The sequence below is a fragment of the Lithobates pipiens genome, unplaced genomic scaffold (genome assembly GCF_037356315.1).
Source record: "Lithobates pipiens isolate NorthernLeopardFrog02 unplaced genomic scaffold, aLitPip1_a1.2 Scaffold_3, whole genome shotgun sequence".
NCBI lineage: Eukaryota > Metazoa > Chordata > Amphibia > Anura > Ranidae > Lithobates > Lithobates pipiens.
In genome coordinates this window covers 52,789,790-52,813,947 of record NW_027507790.1, presented here as the reverse complement: position 1 = coordinate 52,813,947, position 24,158 = coordinate 52,789,790, and the positions used below count along the sequence as shown (strand labels likewise).

The 24,158-nt window shown below is 40.5% G+C and overlaps 1 protein-coding gene across 7 annotated transcripts in view; it reads left to right on the top strand.

Annotated features, from left to right (window-relative positions):
* The window catches only part of ARVCF (ARVCF delta catenin family member), a 1,038,475-nt gene that overhangs the window by 1,001,173 nt on the left and 13,144 nt on the right, over window positions 1-24,158 (top strand). For all 7 annotated transcript variants that reach the window (XM_077461693.1, XM_077461692.1, XM_077461694.1 and 4 more), the window contains 5 exons: window positions 10,133-10,260; window positions 13,768-13,918; window positions 16,012-16,204; window positions 19,527-19,638; window positions 23,939-24,029. In XM_077461693.1, coding sequence (XP_077317819.1) covers window positions 10,133-10,260; window positions 13,768-13,918; window positions 16,012-16,204; window positions 19,527-19,638; window positions 23,939-24,029 — 675 coding nt within the window. The remainder of the gene's footprint in view (window positions 1-10,132; window positions 10,261-13,767; window positions 13,919-16,011; window positions 16,205-19,526; window positions 19,639-23,938; window positions 24,030-24,158) is intronic.

Sequence of the window (24,158 nt, the reverse complement as noted above, 5' to 3'; positions counted from 1 at the left end):
GAACCTCAAACACTACTGTAACGCCACACCTTGTCGGGATAAACACAAGTCTTCTAAATGGACATGTTAATGCATGCCTGGATAATTGTATTTCCTACGTTTGCCTTGGAATTAACTTTTCTTTGCTCAAAAGAAAGCAGAACTTCACACTCTCAATAAACATGGACTATTTTTAATCCGTATGCTGCTAGCAATAGTAAATAGAAAGTACAGTGCCTTGAAAAAGTATTAATTTCCCTTGAAATTTTCCATTTTGTCACGTTACAACCAAAAAACGTAACTTTATTTTATTGGGATTTTATCTGATAGACCAGCACAAAGTGCCACATAATTGTGAAGTGGAAAGAAAATGATAAATGGATTTCTGAAAAGTCTGGCGTACATTTGTATTCAGCCTTCAGAAGTCGCCTAATCAGTAAATAGAGTCCACCTGTGTATAATTTAATCTCAGTATCGATACAGCTGTTCTGTGAAGCCCTCAGAGGATTGTTGGAGAACCTTAGTAAACAAACAGCATTATGAAGGCCAAGGAACACACCAGAGAGGATATGGATAAAGTTATGGAGTCGTTTAAAGCACGGTTAGGCTATAAAAAAATATACCAAGCTTTGAACATCTCATGGAGCATTATTCAATCTATCATCCAAAAATGGAAAGAGTATGGCACAACTGCAAACCTACCAAGACATGGCCGTCCACCTATACTGACAGGCCGGACAAGGAGAGCATTAATCAGAGAAGCAGCCAAGAGGCCTATGGTAACTGGACAAGCTGTGAAAGTCCACAGTTTAGGTGGGAGAATTTGTCCACAGGACAACTATTAGTCCTGTAGTCCACAAATCTGGCCTTTATGGAAGAGTGGCCAGAAGAAAGCCATTGTGGAAAGAAAGCCATAAGAAGTCCAGTTTGCAGTTTGCAAGAAACCATGTGGGGGACACAGCAAACATGTAGAAGAAGGTGCTCTGGTCAGATGAGACCAAAATTGAACTTTTTAAAGCAAAACGCTATGTGAGGCGGAATACTACTAACACTGCACATCACCCTGAATACACCATCGTCACTGTGAAATATTGTGGTGGCTGCATCATGTGGGGATGCTTTTCTTCAGCAGGGAGAGAAAAACTGGTCAAAATTGATGGGAAGATGGATGGAACCAAATACAGGGCAATCTTAGAAAAGCTGTTAGTGTGCAAAAGACTTAAGACTGGGGCAGAGGTTCACCTTTAAGCAGGACAGTGACCTTAAACATACAGCCAGAACGACAATGGAATGGTTTAGATCAAAGCATATTCAGGCTTCATGCACACTGGATGTTAAAATAATGTTATAAAAGCAACAGTAGCTTTGCAGTAAGTCTTTCAACGTTTTTTAAAGTTTTTGTAATGGCATTTATTAGCGTTTTGCAATATTTTTCCACATTAGCGTTTTTAGATTCTTTTTTTCAATGGATGAAAAACTTTAAACCCTGGTGAGCCACGTTTTTAAGCGATTTGCCAACGTTTATGTGCTCTTTAACATTTTGAGCGTTTTTTGTTGTCAGAAAAACAGCTCCTGAACACGATTTTAGAGCCTTTCAGACAACCGCCCATAAACTCCCCTCTGTTATCCTATGTGTCGATGCACACATGGGCGTTTTTGGCTGTTTATCAGCAGTGGAGTTTATGGGCTGTTAAAAAAATATAAATAAAAAAAATGCCCATACTCCCAAAAAAGAGAATGGGAAAAAATGTCACTCTCTAGATGTGCAAAGCTGTTGGAGACATACCCAAAAAGACTTGCAGCTGTAATTGCAGCGAAACATGGTTCTACAAAGTACTAACTCGGGGGCAGGACTCTAATGCATGCTACACTTTTCAGTTTTCAACAGTTTTTACAAATATTTATCATTTTTCATCCACTTCACAATTACGTGGCGCTTTGTGTTGGTCTAGCACATAAAATCCCAGTAAAATACATTTACGTTTTTGGTTGTAACATGACAAAATGTGGAAAATTTCAAGGGGTGTGAATACTTTTTCAAGGCACTGTATGTTTACTTGCTTTTAACTTTAATATTCTGTCAGTTACTGCCTGGTTTCCAGGCCTAGGCAAATGTCAAAAATCACAGGAGCCTTCAGGAGAGGATGAGGTTTTTTCAGATACGCACACTCTCCTGCTTGCATGCCTGTGCCAAGGGCAGATGGATTTCAAGAAGTAAATGCTACGTGAATCAACTGCCGTTACTGAAGATGGCCATGGCCAGAAATGCTAGGGGGGTTTCTCAGCAAAATCATGGAGACATAATTTGGATGGGCGAGTATGTGTTGAATATTAAAAATGAATGAATTTTAAAAAAAAATTGGTTTGTGGTACTTGGATGCAATGTAGTTCCGCTTTTATGGAGTGGCTCAATTTTATATTGAAGAACTGTATGCTTGAATTAAAAGCATACTTCCCCCTTCAGACCATGTTTTGTTATATCCATACCCCCCCACAAAACTGCACCCACCTACCTCAGTCACAGGGTTTTACTCCCTGTAGGCTTTTGTTCAGCTTTTAGATTAGTGCAGCTGTGTTGTGTGCTCCTCCTCCTGCACAACCATATCAACCATGTCACCCATTCCCAGATTCATTCACAAGGAATGTCCCTTCTGCTAACACAGCAGAGAAACTTTGATCTCCCTGGAGAACAAGTGTGGTGACGTCTGCACTTGTAGTCCATTGATTACTACTTCCATCCCATAGAGCTGCAGTGATGACTTGAGGCTGGGGAAGAGTCTGCAGGACCCTGTGTGTTACACTGTTGATGAATTGATAGTGCGTATAATACTAAGCAGGCTCAAATGCAAAAAAGTGTTATAGTTTTTTTCGTCATTGCAATTTATTATTGGGTTGGTTTTTTTTTTTTTTTTTTTTGTGTGGACTATGCCTTTTTAGGCTTTACATGAGTTTATAAACCTTTTTATATCTGCTTATCAAAATTGGTGATGTTTCAGAATGTCATGAGAAATATTAGTACCTCTGGAAAGGGTTGTGTTACATGGCACTCTGTACATGGTGTATATAATCCTGTAGATGTTCTGTGTTGTCCTCTCCTAAGTACCCATCGGGATTTGTGCACAGGGGTGGGTGGGACTTGTGAAGATGGGTGTGTAGTGGGTGTGATAACTGGGCTGGAGAAGAGGGCTCAATGTGATCAGTTTTATGTCTGGGAAATTGTGGACATAAACAACCATTAAAGCACGTACTTTCTATGAGCCTTCTGGTGTTTGGATCTAAGTTTTTCAACAGCTGGTACATTAACCCGTTTACTTCCTCGTGAGTTGTAGGGCGTCTGAGTTCCTGCTGCAAACAATATTGTTTGGTGGCTGCGTGCCCAAGAATGTAGGGTCTTGGGCTCTGGGTCCTTGTCTAAATACATAAACAATAGCAGGGGGCTGCTTGCAGACAGAGTGAATGGGAAACAGCAAGTCCTAAAATACAGAGCCTCCCAGGATGTGTACGTGCAGATTGTGTTTTCATTATCATTCCGCTTTAGCCTCAGGTTACCTTCTCTTAAAGTTGTGCCTTGTGAGAGGGAATGGTCATGGAGAAGATGAGGGAAAGGGGAAAGAGATGCAGGATTTTTTTGCTTTATTTACATGGTTTCCTTGTATATCAGACTCAAAACCTAGTTCTGTGATCAAACCATCCATATTCATGCGGGGGGGCATACCTACCCGATTCCGGTTACCATGAGGTCTATTTATGTGAAGCCACCAAGAATTGATATGCAAAAAAAAAAATGATTAAAAACTCCTTTTTGCATTTCATAATAATGTGTTGATTTGGTGATTGCATAAAAGGTTTAGTGTAGTATAAGACTTTAAGTAGTGCTATAGTGCATTTAATAGCTGCCTATACAGTAGACCAACAAGACAAACACCTTGGTAGAAAAGGGGGAATGAGAGTTTTGGTACCAAAAGGACCATCCCTGCAAATCAGGTACAGTTTGGAGTTATGTAGAGAATTTTATTTTATTACCTCTTACAATTGTTTAGATCTTGGTTTCTCAACTAGGTTTTCCTCCAGAGGTTGCTCGGGGTTCCTTTGTGCTTGTCAGGTAAGTTCCTACTGACATCACAGATCTTTTTAGCTATCTCCAAGTTGGTAATTCTAATTGACAAGTGTAAGGAGCATTCTTCCCACTGACTATCACTAATGTACCACAAGTGGTAGATAGGGTGATTTTTAGCAGGAGTTCCCTGAGACCAAAAATTTATTTCAAGGGTGTGTTGAAAAGGTTGAGAGTCTGATTTAGACTATTCTACCTTTAGTAGCTTGGCCATAGATGGATAGGTAGCAAACTGATGGGTGGAAAGAATCCTCACCAATCCCTCACTGACCCACACTTTGCTGCATCACTGCAACTTCAGGAGCTGCTGCAAGAGGTTTTCCCTGGTTGGCCATTCGTTAAATGCAGTGTGCGGACAGTGCATACCTTTTCTTTTATACAAGCCAGCCTCCACACATGTATATTATCCATGTTGTGTGACTTATTTGTGTTTATTTCTATGGTTTGTCTGCTTACTTTCCCTATAAAAGCCTGGCTACCTCTATCTTGCTCATATCTGTTTAATTACTTTGTCATGCATAGGCATGTCAAGAGGTAAGTCTGCATTTGAGATCATCTTTTATTTTTTTTTTAACCTGCTTTGTTGGATGGATTGTTGACCCTTTTGTGTGTGTATACGATTTTTTTTTTTCTCTTTATTGACAATAATAACGTAAGATAATATAGGCAATTTGGTGTTTTTTGCTCTGCATCACAGATGGGCAACCTTTTTCCACATCAAGTGTCAATTTATAAGCATTAGATAACTGGCATGTCTGGGAACCGCATGCTGTAGTCATGTGTGTGTTCAGTTTTTGCCCTTACAGTTGTACTGCTAATGGCAAGTTGCACCTTCAGACCTTGAATCCGCTCCAATATCTGTACCTTCAGACCTGAGATTAGCCCCAATATCTGCGCTTTCAGGCCCCAGATTAGCCCCAATATCTGCGCTTTCAGGCCCCAGATTAGCCCCAATATCTGCGCTTTCAGGCCCCAGATTAGCCCCAATATCTGCGCTTTCAGGCCCCAGATTAGCCCCAATATCTGCGCCTTCAGGCCCCAGATTAGCCCCAATATTTGTGCCTTCAGACCTGAGATTAGCCCCAATATCTGTGCCTTCAGACCTGAGATTAGCCCCAATATCTGTGCCTTCAGACCTGAGATTAGCCCCAATTTCTGTGCCTTCAGACCTGAGATTAGCCCCAATATCTGTGCCTTCAGACCTGAGATTAGCCCCAATATCTGTGCCTTCAGACCTGAGATTAGCCCCAATATCTGCGCTTTCAGGCCCCAGATTAGCCCCAATATCTGCGCTTTCAGGCCCCAGATTAGCCCCAATATCTGCGCTTTCAGGCCCCAGATTAGCCCCAATATCTGCGCTTTCAGGCCCCAGATTAGCCCCAATATCTGCGCTTTCAGGCCCCAGATTAGCCCCAATATCTGCGCCTTCAGGCCCCAGATTAGCCCCAATATCTGTGCCTTCAGACCTGAGATTAGCCCCAATATCTGTGCCTTCAGACCTGAGATTAGCCCCAATATCTGTGCCTTCAGACCTGAGATTAGCCCCAATTTCTGTGCCTTCAGACCTGAGATTAGCCCCAATATCTGTGCCTTCAGACCTGAGATTAGCCCCAATATCTGTGCCTTCAGACCTGAGATTAGCCCCAATATCTGCGCTTTCAGGCCCCAGATTAGCCCCAATATCTGCGCTTTCAGGCCCCAGATTAGCCCCAATATCTGTGCCTTCAGACCTGAGATTAGCCCCAATATCTGTGCCTTCAGACCTGAGATTAGCCCCAATATCTGTGCCTTCAGACCTGAGATTAGCCCCAATATCTGCGCTTTCAGGCCCCAGATTAGCCCCAATATCTGTGCCTTCAGACCTGAGATTAGCCCCAATATCTGTGCCTTCAGACCTGAGATTAGCCCCAATATCTGTGCCTTCAGACCTGAGATTAGCCCCAATGGCTGTGCCTTCAGGCCCCAGATTAGCCCCAATGGCTGCAACTTTAGATTTTTGATCCTCCATAATGTCTGCACTTTCAGACAAACCATATTCCTGTATTTCAAACCTCAGATCAGCCAGTTCCTGAATATTGGTGGCGTCAGAGTTCAGTATGAGGCTCCAGATGCAGAAAGACAGGCCAGGCTTTAAGTGACAGCCTAGTGAGCTATCTGTTACAGCCTGTGGTAGCTCTGCTTCCAGGTGCCACTGAAAGGCTTTGCTGCCTGTTCAGACACCCGTGCTGTGCTTTGCTCCTGGTCTATATTAGGGATGTCATATTTTGCAATGGGTTTCAGAAAAACACCAATATTATAGACCAGAATCTCCCTATGTTAAGCAAAATTAGAAATGTATTTATAAAATATTTAAAAACAGTCCTTTGACAGACTGATAAGCAAATTCCCACTGATACCAGACTTGAAGGTCTGACTTCACCTAGGGGACCTAGTGTGTGTGTGTGTGTGTGTGTGTGTGTGTGTGTGTGTGCGCGCCTTCATGCTATCATTGTATTTTCATTACTGAGCGCACTTTTTTTTTTTTTTCTCACTTTGTGCTATAAACACCTTGTTTTGTCATATGCACGTTTTTAGATTTGTTCTGTATTTGCTTTATTTTGGGAAGCACAATCAACAGTTGCACAGGATAGATGACACACATAAATGACAGGACAAATCGCATTGTATACTGTTTTCAGTCAACCTGTGCAGAATAAGTTGGTACTGAGGGGAATAAACCATGAAACACAATTGCCATGGAGCGCCAAAGCACTGCTCACATTTAATGTGAGATTTTGAATGGTACTTGCCATTGCTGGCATGTTGAGAAGGTTAGGTCAGTGGTGACCACTCCTATTCTTTCCAAGAGACTCCTGACAAGCAAATAGTCAACAACATGGTAGTGTCTGTTTTCCCTCTCCTTCCACCCCCACACATTTCTTTTTGCCCATTCAATAATGAGCTGCCTCCCTGGCCAATAGGAGTGTGAGTAAGAGGCAGGCCAGCTTCAGCACCAAAAGAAGACTTCTACTTGGGGAAGGTAAAAGGGTAAGCCTGAGAAGTATGTTGCTTATCATTACTGACAATTAAAAAAAAAAAAAAAATCTTGTCCTGGTAACTCAGTTCTAAAGCCATTGGATCAGCTTCACATCCAATCAACTAGCAATTCTGGGAGAGTACAGCAATGTTGGAATTAACAGTTTCCACCCTCAATGTCAATAACTATGATAACATGAAGCCTGCAGAAAACTCCTACGCTCCTGAACACATTTTATTATCCAACTACTTGTACAATGTCTGCAAGCCAGGCCGCTCAACTTCTGCCCATCTTGATGGGTGACCAAGTTGAATTCCATTGTTGTGAATGGCATTACTCCAGAGGTCTCAGTATTTTTGTATCTTGCTAGTTCTTTGCAGGGTTGGTTCCAGGAGTTTGTCTTGAGCAAAGATACAAGATTATGGTTAGGCTGGTGTTGCTTTTGGCTCCAGAGGGTCAGTTGCTGTGTTTAAACAAGCATTTTTTCTTATGGGTTTTTTTTTTTGTGTTAAGCCCCATACACACCATCAGATCTTCTGCTGATTTTTGTCTTCAATTACCAAAACCATGTAGTGCAAGGGCCTGTCTGACTGCATACAAATTGAAACTCCTAAGGTTTGACCTCATATTATATGGTTTTGGTAAATCTGAAGGAAAAAAATCTGATAGTGTGTATGGGGCTTAAGTGTGAACCCAATAAATAAATACCTCCCAACAGGCCTTTATTTGGAGGGACTTGCCCCTCTTTTGGTACCAACACCCCCACCTCTTTCTCAGGTAGCCCTCTTTTTTTAGTTGATGTAACGATTTTTACCAAATGTTTAGCTATCAGAATTGTTTTACTGCACTAAACTTTTATCTACTTTTCAAATTAATCTATTTGTTCTTTTGAAGAGTCCAAATAAAGGAAAAGTAATGAGTAAAAAAAAATTTTTTTTTTGGGACATTAATCCTCTTGGCCTGTGTTACTTAAAGGTGTAACAGGAACGTGTCAGTTTCATGATATAATGTGTTCCTCCATCCCATCTTACAAAGTTGGTAGCTATGCCTATATAACCTTTTGCACGTTAATGCACTTTCAAGTTATTTTCAGTCTTTTCTGCAGCCTTTAATTAAAATTAATATCTGGCTATCTTGCCATGAATGTCCTTGTTCAGAAATGTTGGAGGCGGTTTCTAAAACTGGAGCACTCAGAATCTGGTGCAGCTGTGCATGGTAGCCAATCTAACTTAAATGTGTTCAGTTAAGCTTTGACGATAAAACCTAATGTGATTGTAGCCGTATTAGTGCAATTGTGACAGAGAAAATTGAGTACTGTCCGTAATCCTTTTTTTATTTGCACTAACATACAATTTTTCAGGACAAGCTTTCGGGGTATGTCCCCTTCTTCAAGGTCCAAGCAGTACTCAATACTCAGTACTCACGATAAAACCTGAAAGCTCATTGGTTTCTATCCAGAGCTGCACCAAATTTTGCATGCTCCAAATTTAGTGAATCCCGAACTTTGTGTTTACAGTACTGTTCTAGCCTCCTGCGTTGTCCCACTCCAGATAGAGATTAAAAGTGGCCACGCCATGTTGTTCAGGCTCTGTTTGTTTATTGTTGTCCCCACCGTGAAACTCACTCTGAGAAATTCTGTGCATGCATGTAAACATGAAGTGGCTGCAAAAAACCGCAAGAGATCTGCAACACTGACGTTCAGCAATTAATGAAGATCGTATTACATTAAAATACAAAATGCCAATTGTTTGATACACAGTGCATTAGTAAACAGATTTTACATATACTTTAATCCTGTTACGCTCAATGGTCATATGCTGAGTTAAACTAAGTGAGGCTGATTTTAGCCTGTGCTGGTTCCTATAATGACAATAGAAATACTGGGATATTAGATGTGCACAAGATTCCTTGGTTGTGACCTTGAGATGATGCATAGGAATGTCTTTACTGCCCTCTAGTGACTGCATTGCATGTTTCACTAACCATAGGTGAAATCAGTGGGGCAGTACTTTGACAGCTTATGTACTATATTCTGCACAAATATATTGGAGGCCTTAAATTTAGATGTTTCAGTTAAAATGAGATTGATGGTTTAGTTTCCTTTACTTAATCTTCTATAAAGTGTATTTATGTAAATTAAATATCTGCTCTGGTCGAGACAATCAGAATTTAGTTGTTCTAATTTAATCTGTGCTAAAGACTAGTGGCTAGAATCTGGTTTCGATAGAATGTTTGTTTGTTTTTCTAAATGGAGAAAAGGCCAGCTTATCCACGCACACTGTGCACCATTCCCCCAGGATCTGACCTGCTCTTCATCAGTTTGCCCCATCTATTCCAAGACCCAAATTTTAAAACGGTCCTACTAGAAAACCATTTATATAAATATTGCTTTTATCTCCTCCATTTTTAACCAGCACAGATAAGTACAGCACATTGGAGGTTATTTACTAAAGGCAAATCCACTTGCAAAGCGCGAGTTACAAGCGCAAAGTGCGGTCGCTGTAGATCCGAGGGGGGACATGCAAAGAAAATAAAGAACAGCATTTTAGCTTGCACATTATTGGATAATAAAATCAGAAGAGCTTCCCCTCATTTCAGATCTACCGCTTAGATTTACAGCGACTGTACTTCCAAGTGCAATTCGAAGTGCACTTTGCACTTGTAGTGCAAAGTGGATTTGCCTTTCGTAAATAACCCCCATTGCCTTATAAATAATCTAACATTGCCATTTTGTAATGCCAGTACTTTGGGGTAATTTAACATCTACTCTATTATTATCATCATTATAATACACAATTTATATAGCGCCAGCAGTTTACGCAGTGCTTTACAATGTATAGGGGGGACAACACAATTACAGTACAGTACAGGAGGGCCCTGCTCATAGAGCTTCCATTCTAAAGGGAGAGGGTGGTGGTACAGAAGGTAATAGCTGCAGAGAATGATTTGGTGGGGGTACTTAATTGCTTTCCCTTGAGGGATAACACAGAATTGTAATCTGTTTTTCTGTTTGTGTGTTTTAGGTTTTGAACTTTTGTACCAGCCAGAGGTTGTACGACTATATCTGTCTATATTGACTGAAAGCCAAAACTACAACACACTGGAGGCTGCAGCAGGAGCTCTGCAGAATCTGAGCGCTGGAAACTGGACTGTAAGTAGGCACCAACCGGCTTCAAAAGAAAAGCCTCTCATTCAGGAACATTTCATGCTGACCTTCCTTACCTTTGTAACAGTCAGCAGTCGAGCTCACAATTACTTTTAAATCACATTGTTCTTTTTTATGTAACCTTAACATAACCAGTATGTCAAAACTGCTGACCATTCTGAATCATTATCAATATTTTGTGTTTTATTCATTTACATCAGTGTCGGCTGGTGGTCAAATGTTTTTTTGGGGGGGGGGGGGGCGCAAAAAAATTTGAAAAAAATCATCATTTGCAGCCACTGTGCCCATCAAATGCTCCCAATGTCCCTCCACGGGACTCACCTCTGACGCCCTCTGGCTCAACAGGGATGGGGGGGGGGCGGCACCCCTGCGCCCGCAATGCATGGGCCACCACTGGTTTACATACTGATTTTCCTTGTACTCTTGAAGTGTATGTCAAACCAAAAACCTGGTGGGGAAGTTTAGAACCCCTGCTATCTGGTAATCTCATTAGAGAGCTTTCTCCCTACTTTCTGTCCTGCTAAAAATGATTTCACTAGACAAAGTGAAGAAGATCTGCAACAGGGACACAAACAAAATAAAAAGCTGACAGTTGTTCAGCCACCTTCTACTTTATAAAATATTTTTATTTTTGGTCTGTGTTGGTATTGGAGATTTCCTCGCACCTCCTGTTTTGTTAAGCTGTCAGCAGGACAGGTATTGAGGATAACTCTTTAACTCTCTTTAATGAAGTCTCAAATAGGAGGAGTAGGAGTACAGTGTTTGGCAGTATTTCCCAACATCACAGATTTTTGCTTTAGCAAGCATGGAGAAGAAAACGACCAATTTACAAGTTTGTTGCCCAGTTTTTCTGATCGCTGGCTTGAGAGCTGTACATCAAAGCTGCATAACTGGCAATATTTCATACATCGTTGTCAACCTTATATCAGTAGCTTTGACGTGAAATGTATTTATAATGTAACTCTAGGTCTGTTAACATGTACACAAGTATGATGCTTAGAAATCCATACGGGACACCTACTAGAAGGATAAGCAGCATTTTGGATAGAATGCATACTTTTATTTGAATGTATTTCTCAGTCACCCCAAAAATAGAGAAGAAAACTTTTCTCAGAAGGTACATTATTTTTTTCACAGTCGAGCTCGGTGTCCCTTTTTTTTATTTTTTTAAGTTTTTTTCCTCCTTCTTTCTTTTTTTTATTTTTTTTGTTCTTCCTTCTTCAGTCTGTCACATTTGCCTCACACTTACTCAGCTCAGGAGTTTTACTGCTGAAGGTTCAGCTTGATGATCCATCGCATATAAAAATGCCCTCCGAGAAATGGAGGAAGGAAATTGTCAGCCAGAAGGAACAGTCTGTCATACTTTTAGCTGTACGAACTGTAATGGATTTTTTTTTCATAGTGTACATTTGCATTAATTATCAGTACAAATTGCTGCTCATGCACTGACTGTGCCTCACTGGCCTTATTAACATTTGATTTGGCAGCTATTGTATGTCCTGCAACACTTTTCTAAGTTGTAGGTTTGTGGTTTTTAGTAGGCATTTAGGATTCATCAACCAAAAATATTCCTGCAGGGTAGCCAATTAACCACTTAAGCCCCGGCCCATTTGGTTGGCCAAAAACCAGACCACTTTTCGTGATTCGGCACTGCGTCACTTTAACTGACAATTGCGCGGTCGTGCAAGTGGCTCCCAAACAAAATTTACATCTTTTTTTTCCCCCTCAAATAGAGCTTTCTTTTGGTGGTATTTGATCACCTCTGTGGTTTTTAGTAGGCATTTAGGATTCATCAACCAAAAATATTCCTGCAGGGTAGCCAATATATGCGATATAAACCAAAAAAAGCGCCAATTTTGAAAAACGCATTTTTAACTTTTTTAAATAATAAATATCCCCCAAAAATATATAACAAAACAATTTTTTCCACGGTTTAGGCAGATATGTATTCTTCTACATATTTTTGGTTAAAAAAAAATGCAATAAGCGTATATTGATTGGTTTGCGTAAAAGTTATAGCTTCTACGAAATAGGGGATAGATTTATGGCATTTTTAGTAATGGTGGCGATCAGCGTTTTTTTTATTTATTTATTTTTTTTTTTATTAGTACTGCGACATTATGGCGGACACGTCAGACAATTTTGACATGTTTTTGGGACCATTGGCATTAATACAGCGATCAGATAAAATTGCATTGATTACTGTAAAAATGTCACTGGCAGTGAAGGTGAACACTAGGGGGCAGGGGTTAATATGTATCCTATTTTGTGTTCTAACTGAAGGGGGAATGGGACTGTGCAGGGAAACTAACAGATTGTTGTCCATACTCTGTATGGACAGACGATCTGTCAGTTCCCTGCTCGCAGAACCGGAAAACTGTGCGTTTACACACAGCTTCTGGTTCTCCGTGTGCCCTGAGCAATTGCGGGAGCTCGGCGGTGATTGAGACCGCCGTGCACTCGCATCAGCTCAAAGAGCGAGCAGGGGCGTTCAATCGCCCCCTATTGGCTGTTTATGCTAAGACGTAGCAGAACGGCGATTCGCGCAGCCGAGCCATGCTGCCGCAGTGCTACTGTGGTGGCTGCTCGGCATGCGGTTAAAATGGTGAAACATTTAAGTTAACTGGTTGCTTAAAGTGTATCTATAGGCATTTAGAGATGGATAGGTAAGAGTTTTTTTGTTTAGCTTTTTTTCTGTTTCCCCATTTGGGCGCTATCCCCCTTTTTTTTTTTTTTTTTTTTTTTTTTTTTTTTTTTTTTGTCCTGGTGAAATCCACAGTTGGCACATGGACAGGGTTAGAGGAGTTCTTCCACTTGGGACTTTTTTAGTGATAAGTGGGATTGAACCTTTTGGAGAGATTTAATCTTGCTTCCTATTGCATCTTCAGGACAGGAAGGAAAGCGTTATCTCCTCAATGTGACAGATGGAAAAATAACGAAACCGGGTTTTAACCATTACCTTTACTATTAAAAACTAGAAGACTGCAGAGGTTATGGTGTAGGGACTGCAGGAAAATCCTGTTTTACCTCTGATGGTTGTTAAAGTGTATAGTAGTATGACCTTTTCTTACTGCATCCACACTGGGACATCAGATTCAGCCTTGGTGTGCACATTACTGATAAATTGCACATATTATCCCTAGCACACCTTTCACAACATGCAGGCCCTGTGTTCTCCTTTGTAGAAGTAATAACTAGTTTGCAGCGCTGTCTGTCAGTAGGCTGTTGGCTGCTGTACAACATTTATAATTTATTAAATTCTGCTTTCTCACATCATGTCATGAATAATATTGCTTGAGGTAGAGTAGTAGCATATGCAGTGTGAAAGATAATTTGCAGTTCTTAGGTAATACACCATACAAACACACTTCTCACAGCTAAATGTAACAAATCATTATAGAAAGACAGTAGCATTCTTATTAGATATTACGCCACCCTATGGCCCTCCTAACATTCTGTATAAGTTAATTTAATAAAAATTTTGCCTTTCAGTGGTCAACCTATATCCGTGCTACAGTCCGCAAAGAAAGAGGCTTACCGGTGCTTGTGGAACTGCTTCAGTCAGATTCAGACAAAGTGGTTAGAGCTGTGGCTATAGCTCTGAGGAATCTTTCTATGGACAGACGCAACAAAGACTTAATCGGTGAGTCCCTTTTTATTGTCGGTTTGAACATTATTATTTTTATTTTTTTTAAACTTTATCCCCTTGCCTACCAATGTACATTTTTAAACATCCTGGTATTCAAGGGGATAAAGCAATCTTGGTATGGAAAAGTGCAGCCGGCGATTCGTTTTCATGAGAAAATAACTTTGGTGTCTCTAGAGCTGACTTCATCACTATTTATTGGTGCTCTGAAAGTGCACCCTCTGCAGCTTGCACCCATGGAGATTCCCCATTCTGGTCTGCTTTTGCAACTAATTAACCCAGCAGCAATATACATTGCTGGTTTCAGGGGAGTCATTCTGCAGTTAATGTAGCTGTGTGCTTGATTAGCTTCAGTTGAGGGAAGGGGGAGACATTGGGGATCTGACCCCTGATGTCTTGATAAAGAGGATCAGTCATCTGACCATGCTATCACATAGGAGGCTTGTTGGCCTCCTTGTGATAGCAGTAAAGTTAAATGGAGAAAAAAAGTGTTAAATTGTAATAAATTTAAATCGGCTATAAAAAAAAGATAAAAAAATCAAAGGCACTTCCATCATCCCTATACACACCCCAATGCAAAAATGCATCATGCATGTGTATAGAAATGTAGATTTAACCACACATGGGAGGTATTTCTTCAAGTGTCAGAGTGAAAGCAGTAATTCTACGGCCATGATTTATGGTTAACTCTAAAGGGATCACCTGTAAAGGAGTAATTTTAGGATTATCCATTTACTTTTTCAACTCCATATTTAAATTTTTCACTAAAATATTATGTATAATATTGTTTACACTAAAATTCATGTTGTATTGTTTTGCTTCTGTAAATATGCCTTTTGATAAACAGCTGCACAAATATCTTTTGACCTAAGACATTGCAAATATTTTTTATTCTCCAGGATCTTTGCTTTCAGAAAATTTTTATTGTCTTGCAAACAATGCAGGTACATGGCAATATTGTCTGTATTGGACACGCATTGCCACCAGTCACCTACTATATATACTTTGATTCCTGCTGTCATTTCCCTTGTTAGACTTTGATCAGAGTGGGGGACACAGGGCATTCGACTTTTAGCACTGTTACTTTAATTTAATGCTTGGCGGAGATCTAAATTGTCCTGAAGAATTTGATCAGGTCAATCTGTTGATCTCTGAAACTTGGTCTCGGGTTTGGAGGTCTATTTTTCTTTAGTGATGGTGCTGATCAGCTAGACATTGCAAAATATATCAAAATGTTTCTCAATTAACAAATTGTCTAACTTTCCACCTCCGGCATTATTGGATCACATATACAAAGACTAAAATATAGATGAAGCTTCTGGTAGCTTTCGTTTTCAGATCTATATGCAGTATGGTTGCTATGGGTATCCTCTTATGTAGTGATCTATCATGTCTTATTCTCCAGTATGTATATATATATATATATATTATAGAGCAGCCTTCATTAGAATTTATTTTTGTGTAACTATAAAGCTGTAAGGTATGGTTTAAGCAATAATAAATAGATGAGATTTCAGCCATGGCTTTGGCCATTGATGCATTTGCCTGTGCCCTTCACAGAGATGAAACGCTCTAGTTTCCAAGCAACAATATAGAAACTAGAGCTGAAATATCTAAATATTTTAAACTGGTGGTCTTGGGAAGGGAATATTTCGTAAATCATTGTTTTAGAATTTGGTAAATATTTAATCTGGTAATTCAGGCTGCAGTGGCTGTAATATTCATGTACAATAATTCAGCATATTACTTGGTAAGTCACAACTAAATGTCTCTTTATATAAAATTTCGATTTTAAATACAAGGTGCAACAGGATTGAACAGTCTAGAGATGGGCCATGGTCCAGTTACCTCCACACTCGTTGGTCCTCCAATTCACAGTACTTCAGAACAGAACTGTCACTGAATAACACTTCTTTATTACAGGTCTTTAAAATTTATAATCGAAATAGTATAAAATAGTCTTCAGTGTTTCATACCATGAGTAATAAACTGATAGTTTTTTTTATTTGAAAATGATGCTGGTCTAAAGTGTATAAAGACTTTAGTGATCTATTACAGCATGCTGTGAATAACATCTCTTTCTACCTCAGGCAATTATGCCATGGGTCAATTGGTGCGAAACTTGCCCGGGGGGCAGCAGCGTCCTGCCAAGAACTTGGAGGAAGACACAGTGGTAGCTGTGCTTAATACCATCCATGAGATAGTCACAGACAGCTCAGAAAATGCACGCTCTCTCATCCAGACACAGGGAATTGAAAAACTGATCACAATTAACAAATCAAGGTAATCAAACTGCATACTTAAGCTAGATATTCAAATGATTAACAACAGTAAGAACACAAGCTGTTCAGTATTGAGAACCATTTTAGAATGAAGACTGCACTATCTGGTTAGATACTTTATTGTATAACCAAGGGTGGATTTGCTGGCTCTTAATCTTCCAGATCTTAAACTCTTGTCTAAGTATGTTTCTAAAACACCACTGTGTATTAATTTGGGACTATACCTACTGTAAGAAAACATTGGAGTTTCTAATGGCAGCATTTTAAAGCGTGTGTCAACCAAAAAAAAAAAATGGATCCTGCTCCTTTAAAGCATGTTATATGACAGTGCTGGTGCTGTGTCATTTGGACACCTGTAACACCTAGAAAAACCTGGCTGATCCTGCCAGTTTCTTCCCTACCCTATGTGAACTGATCATGGCTGCTGAGCCCTGACATTGTGGTCAGTTTTTGAGCCTCCATCATCCGCAGCCTGATGTCTCTCCTCTCTTTGCTTGTGTCCCTGCCTGTCGGCTCCTGTGTGTGCCGACCGCCTCCCCCCCCCCCCCCCCCCCCGCGCTGCTTTAATAACATGTCTTTATATAATCTGCTCTGTCTTATAAGGATATATGTCCCCCTGTGTGTGTTTGTATAAAAAAAAACTGTGTATACCTTATCTGTGAGCGATGATCATCGGTCACGTGATGGGCCGACTCACCGCCTCTCCTCCAGACTGATGTCAGTGGGGGAAACTCGGCCCCTCCAGCTGCATCTGTCAGATGGGGAGGGAAGAGATGCGGAGCATCACGTGAACGCTGATCTGAGGTATACACAGCTCCTTTATTTATATATATATATATATATATATATATATATATATATATATATATATATACACACACGACAGACAGGGGGACGTATCCTTAGGAGACCAAGCAGATTATATAAAGTAAGAGGTGGGTTAACAAATCCTTTTTAATCTGTATTTGTCAAAGGTGTTTGGTGGAAAATTGTTGGCTGAACGGTGGGTACATCAAACGATATGCAGTTGCTGGGTACCAGCTGTCAGAATGCAATAGCCAGCAGGAGAGAGTAATCAATCCACACTGGATAGTAAGCTGAACAAGAGAAATCTTATGGTCCACTTAAAATAATTGGAAAGGCAATTTTTTTTTTTTTATAAAATAAAAAAGATGGTATACTTAACTGCTCTGTGATGCTATTAAACAGAGTGGTCCCTCCTTCTCCTTTATACAAGTGCCCCATAACAAGCCGGGTGCTATAGGGACATCCATAGGGCTCCCTCCTTACAGGATTTGACTTACAGCAGCAGGAGCCAATTGTGTCCGCTGCTCTGTGTAGCCTGTGAAAGCAGAGGGGGGGAGAAGAGCGGCTTGCAGGACTTTTTTGATGGTCCTGCAAGTGCACCGCTCCAGTGTGAAAGTCCTCAGGCTTTCACACTAGAGACACAGGAGAGGCTCTTTACAGGCGCTACACAGGCACTATTTTTAGCACCTGTAAAGTGCCTCAGTGTGAAAGTAGCCTAAGGTAAAAAAAAACACCAAGACCGTAGCTGTATACAAAGTCTTCTAGTGACTTGTACAGCTGTGTTCATTAGTGACAGTTTGCAGGAAAAGCACTAATTCCACCTGTGATAGTGAGAAAAGACGTGCTAAAAAGACACATTGGTAATCCGTGCAGACTGGTTGGGAAATTTACAGCTCTAAAGAATTTGCAGCTCTAGCATCTGGACTGTAAGCTGTTTGTTTCATAGTCTGAGTGTACAGCACTGTGTAACATAAGTCAGCTATTCTGCAGGATTTCAGGACACTACAGTAACTAGATCATTATAGGGTAGTATGGGGCGGCACCTTCTACGAAACAAGCAGTAACAAACTGCAGAAAGTATAACCAAGACTACTATGCATCTTTTATTTTTTTCTTAAGGGTATTTAGAATGATCACAAATGAAAAAGCAATCAGTGCAATCCCCGTGTAAATCAAGCAAATCGAAGAAACATCCGAAAAAAAAACACCAATATCTATAAGGGATGTTAATGTGCAATTTAAAGTAGTTGCTATCACTCAAAAAATGTTTCCTCGACATTCAAACTTCTATTAAATCACAAATAGGGGCTGCGCTACTAAATGGTTAAATGATGCACGTGTTCATCAATCAACTAACAATGATTATATATACATGAAATAAAAAGTCCATATATAATGAGACATGTGCATAAATTCCACAGAAGAAACGATCCACCACTGTGTGTAAATATTTCCAAAAGTGCTCATGCTCGCTTCCACATGAGTTTTAGACTGCTCACCTCAACTTTTGACCCCTGTTTCACCAGCGGGAGAAAAACAGCAGTTCCCTCTGGGGATATCGGATAGAACAAGCTTGATGATGGCACTTCTAGTCCTCCATCTCTCTTACTTCCTTTACCCGGCTTTGAGCCCCACTACCTCTCACCAGTCAACGGATATGTGAAAAAGTGGCAGAATCTAGTGCTCCCTGTATAACAAATTTTTATTCTCATGAAAAGCTTAGTATAATACTCACAACTCTAGCACTATAAGCCTTGCTAGATGTGAAGGCATAAAATCATAGAATAAGAGATGGGCACAATTTGACATCAGCACGTGGGTTCCGCCTCTTTACGTGTTGCGTCAAGGCGTAGACTTTTTCAGTAGGAGTCTAAGCTGGGTCCCCTACTGAAGAAGGCTGCACCTTCACGTAATGCATATAGGGGGCGGAGGCTACGTGCTGACGTCACATCGCGGCTGTTTTTGACCCACAGGTGAAACAGGGGTCAAAATTTGAGGTGAGCAGCCTAAAACTCTGGAAGCGAGCACTTTTGGAAATATTTTCACACAGTGGTTGATCGTTTATTCTGTTAAATTTTATTTATGCACATTGTGTGTGTGTGTATGTGTGTATATATATATATATATATATATATATATATATATGTGTATATATGTGTGTGTGTGTATATATATATATATATATATATATATATATATATATATATATATATATATATATATATATACAATTTAATTGATGAACACATTCATCATTTAACCATTTAGAAGCTCAATACTGTTTGTGATTTAGTATGTAGAAGGATATCTGCTGTTGAGAAAGCGTTTAAATAAGTTAGACATTTCACAAATCATTAATATTTATAATCTTCTCAGTTAAAATGTGTAGTAGTTCCTTCCCTAGGGTACACACCGCATGTGTTTGTAAGCATTGCATAACAAGTTTTATGTATGTCATCCTTTCTGTGTTATTCGTTCCCTGATAACAAAAATGTGTCTTCTGTCATCTTATTCAGTCAGTCCCCAAGAGAGGTAAAGGCTGCTTCGCATGTCCTACAAATGATATGGAGCTACAAGGAACTTCGAAGTGCCCTTCAGAAAGAAGGGTGGAACAAGGCAAACTTTCAGGTATGGGCTGCAGATCTCTTACCCAGTATTGTGTGTGCGTAATAATGGTTACCTGGAGTTTTATTCATCCCAATCCAATTGATGCTGTACACACAAAGGACATGATCTCCCTCAGATTCTGTGAACTCTATAGTCAGTCAACATCCACCCCTCTCTGCTCGACGTGTGTGAAATACTGTAGGCTGATGCTTCCATTGCTGCTTCCCCCTAAAAAGCCACGCCATGAGAAATGACATCAGAGCAACTACCATTTTAAGAAGGAAATCGGCAAGGCAACCTTCCTAATTCTCTCCTGACGGAGTTTCCTAGCTCCAGCTTATGTATTGGTATACTTCATTAATACGGTATCTGATAACCACTTTCAGACTGGACCATTTTGCTGGCTTAAGACCATACCACTTTTTGCGATTCGGCACTGCGGTGGACACATCAGACATTTTTGGACCATTGTCATTTATACATCAATCAGTGCTATACAAATGCACCGATTCCTCTGTAAATGACACTGGCAGTAAAGGGGTTAACCAGGGGTGGCAGTGTAGGGGTTAAGTGTGTCCTAGGGGCGTGTTACTGTGGGGGGCGTGGCTGTGTTATGAACACTGATCTTTGCTCCAATCACAGGGAGCAGAGATATGAGGGTCACTTGTTGCTAGGCAGAATGGGGAGATGCTGCTTACTTCCGCATCTCTCCGTTCAGCCTCCCCATGGCAATCGAGTCCACGTGACCCGCGCCCGGGCTCACAGGGGTCCCGACCGGCGCGCATGCTGCCGGTGGCACTCGCGTGATGGCACTGCAGCATTCTTAAAGGGACCTACCTGTACGCCCATATGTCCGCGCCATTCTGCCAACGTACATCGTCGTGCGCTGGTCGGGAAGTGGTTAATCTTAGCCTAGCCATACACGGTGCAAAAGAAATTTGCACGATTCCCCCATCAACACAGACAGTGTTAAAAGGGAAATTGGCAATCATCCTCTCCTGGCAATGGGGCGGGTGAAGGCGTCCCCGCCAGAAGAAAACCATGATTATTGCTTGCGGTTTTAGCAGCTGCTAACGATAATCGCAAGAGAATCCGGCAGGCTGGTTGTACCCAAGGCAATCAGTTTCGTACATACAGCCTGCCCATTCATGGTTTGAATCATGGTTTGAACCATGTATGGCGGCCTTAGTGTGTCACTGTCACATACTGTGTAAATACATTAAAGTATTTGATGTTAAATTTACCTGGTGATCTTTCCCTTTGAGCCAGATGATTACAAAGCAGTCAATAAAGACAATAGTTCTATGATAATCTGCTACTTGTTTACATCTTACTGAGAGAGTAATGTGAAGAAATTCAGCATCCTGCTGTTTATCATTATGTCTTGCTCTTCTTTTACAAAAACTGTGCAGCACCGAGGAGTGTTGCATCATATAAGCTTTTCAGTCTCAGAGGGCATCTTTATCAGATAGAGACTTGCCTTCAGATATTCATAACCAAGGCACAATTTGGCCCACTATCAGTGTTTTCTCAGAGGCAACATTTAGAATGTTATTACAGTGGGAAAGCTACTATTATATTCTGCATTGCCGCACAGGATTAGAATGGCTTACTTTGCTCATAAGCAAGGTGGTGCTACAAAGCATTTTGCCTTCATGCTGTGTACAGACTGAAGTGTATACACAGCTGGCTTCTTACTCCAAGGCTCACATCGTGGTCCAAATCTCATTCTTTTCTTATCCATCCACCACTCTGAAGCAAGACATTTTAATACAGAATATAATTTTGTATGAATTGGGGTGTTTAATATATTTAGGAAACTTAAAATAACTTGTACCTAAACAGAACATAAATTCATAATCCTATATAAGGTTTATTAATAGGCAAGTGCAGCATCTCCTGAGCCTAAGATCTGGGACCAAAACCCATATTTACTTGCTATGTGCGATGTTATATCTTCTACAGGGTAAATTTGGATTTTCCTCATTTACACAAACTTCCCACCTTTTACTTGCTACTTGTGGCTTTCTTTAGGTTCTCTAAGAAATGTGGGCTTAAAGTGTTTGTAACCCTAAAAAAAAAATCCTGTTCCTTTAAAGCATGAACAGCACAGTGCTTGTGCTGTGTAAATTGCCCCCCTGTATCACTTGAAATACCTGGCTAAACCTGCCTGGTTTTACCCTCCCCGTAAACTGACAATGGTGTATCATGGCTGCTGAGCCCTGACACCGTGGTTAGTTTACGTGCCTCCGTCAGACACAGCTCTCCTCTGCTCTCCACCCCTCTCCCTGCCTGTCAGCCCCGACTGCTGCTATAATTTCTGAGTTTCGTTTTTGAAACCCCCTATTAAATTAACTGATGTGTCCCAGTGTATATGATTTTGTATAAATGAGCCATTCTATACTGTATTTACGAGCAGGGGCCATGTGACCAGCTGCCTCTCTCCGCCTCCCACCTGATGTCAGTGGGAGTTTCTCAACCCTTCCCGCTTTAGCTGTCAGACTGGGACAGGAAAGAGGCAGCCGGTCGCGTGAGTATCGAGTGGCACTCAGAAATACAGTATAGAACAGTTTTTTTTTTTTTTTTTTTTTTTTTTTTTTTTTTAACAAAACCACATACACTAGGCACATCAGTCAATGTAATAGAGTGGAATGTAGAAATGACACTCCGTGGCTTAACAGCCACTTTAAATTGCCAAATGACCCTGTGGCTTTTGTATAGAACTATACATTTGTATCATGAAAAGACCTAGACAAATTTAGACTTTTATGTACCTAAATCACCAAACTAAAACTAACCATTTTTTTTATTCTCTAACAATATACACCATCTCTTGAACCATTTCCCCCCGACAATTGTTAGTATGATTAATATGACAGAACCCTGCTTGGTGATTGATGGTTTTACCCACGGCCATCTTTAAAATAGATTGGACCCCGGGCAACATTTTCTTGGGGGGGAGCAATTTTGCTCTCCACCTGCTCTGAGACATACAATAAATAGCAGCTAGACTTAAAATCAGTTTACTGTATCAGATCAGGCAGCAATTGCGATTGGTTGCCAGTGGTTACAGCATATCATTACTGCTTAATGACTGGTTGCTAGAGGTTACAGCACACATTATGGCTCACTGATTAGTTGCTAGAGGTTACAGAAAATGATTTCTGCTTGTTAATTGGTTGCTAGAGATTACTGTTAAGTAATATTGCTCACTGATTGGTTTCTAGAGGTTACAGTACATCTCCTCACTGCAGGGGAGCATGATGCACATATGAATGCCACCTTTATTTATCATATCAATGCTGCCAGCTGCATCTAATTACTTAGTAATGCTGCCAATATTTACATACGAATGCCGGTTATTTACACGTAAACACAGGGTCTGCAGATGAGTCATCTGTACACAACAATAAGGCAGAACTGGGCAGCATTAGTACCATCAATTCACACTGAGATATCAGGACAGAGTACAGGACTAAAACTTCAAGGGAATTTACACTGGGATAGTTGGCAAGTATGAGGCAGCTGCTTTGGGCCCCACAACAATGAGGGCCCAGGGCAGCTGCCCTTTTTGCCCTGCCTTAAAGACTGCCCTGGTTTTACCTGACAAACATCAAGCAGTAGTACCATGTAAACTATTTTCAAAGGATGATAGTCCTAGTGACTAGTACTGGTTTCAAGAGACAACTTAAGCTGGCCATTGATCGCTATTCAGCCTGTTCAGAAGGAACTGGCTCAATTGCGATCCATGTGTACAAAAGAAGATATGCGGCTAGGTTGATTTCCCCTTTTGGAGGCAAACCAACAGTGCAACAAAGCTCATATTGTCTTCCCGGCATTTTAAACAGCATTAAAGTATAAAAGTGTGAAGCTCTGGCAACTCCTCCTCCCGATTAAAAAAAAAAAAAAAAAAAAAAAGAATATTATTTAAGAGTATAGTGTGCAACTTGCGCCTTTTGGTAAAACACCTTAATCGTAGCCTTCATGGCTGTGATTAAGGTTTTTTACCGAAAAGTGTAAGCTGCCGTAACTTGCACACAGTGCACTTTACTAATAAAACTGTTATTGGGAGGACGAGTTTCTGGCTCTTCACCTTATGCTTTCATGCAAACCACAGGTGGCCTCTCTAGCTATCTAACTATCGAATTCTGTCGAGCTGGCTAATTACAAAAATTTGTGGTGTGTGTGTTTGACTGGCTGAATGAAAAAAAAGTATTGTATCTATAGCCAGCTTTGGCAAATGGCAGGAAAAAAATTGTAGCAAAGAATGCTCATTACTTCCTGTTTATAAAGCAATTTTAATTTTTGTAATGTTTTTCAGTCTGCCACATCAACATTGCCTAAGGGATCGAAAGGTAATGGGAAATCTGGATTTGATGACAGTACACTCCCTCTGGTGGATAAAAGCCAAAGTAAGAGCTTGCTTTTCCAGATAGGGGACAGCTGACTGTGAATTTTTTGGTGTATATATACATTTTGGTATTTACTTCACAATAACCCTTAGATACCTTGTTTAACCCATTACAGCCCTTTTCTGGTGT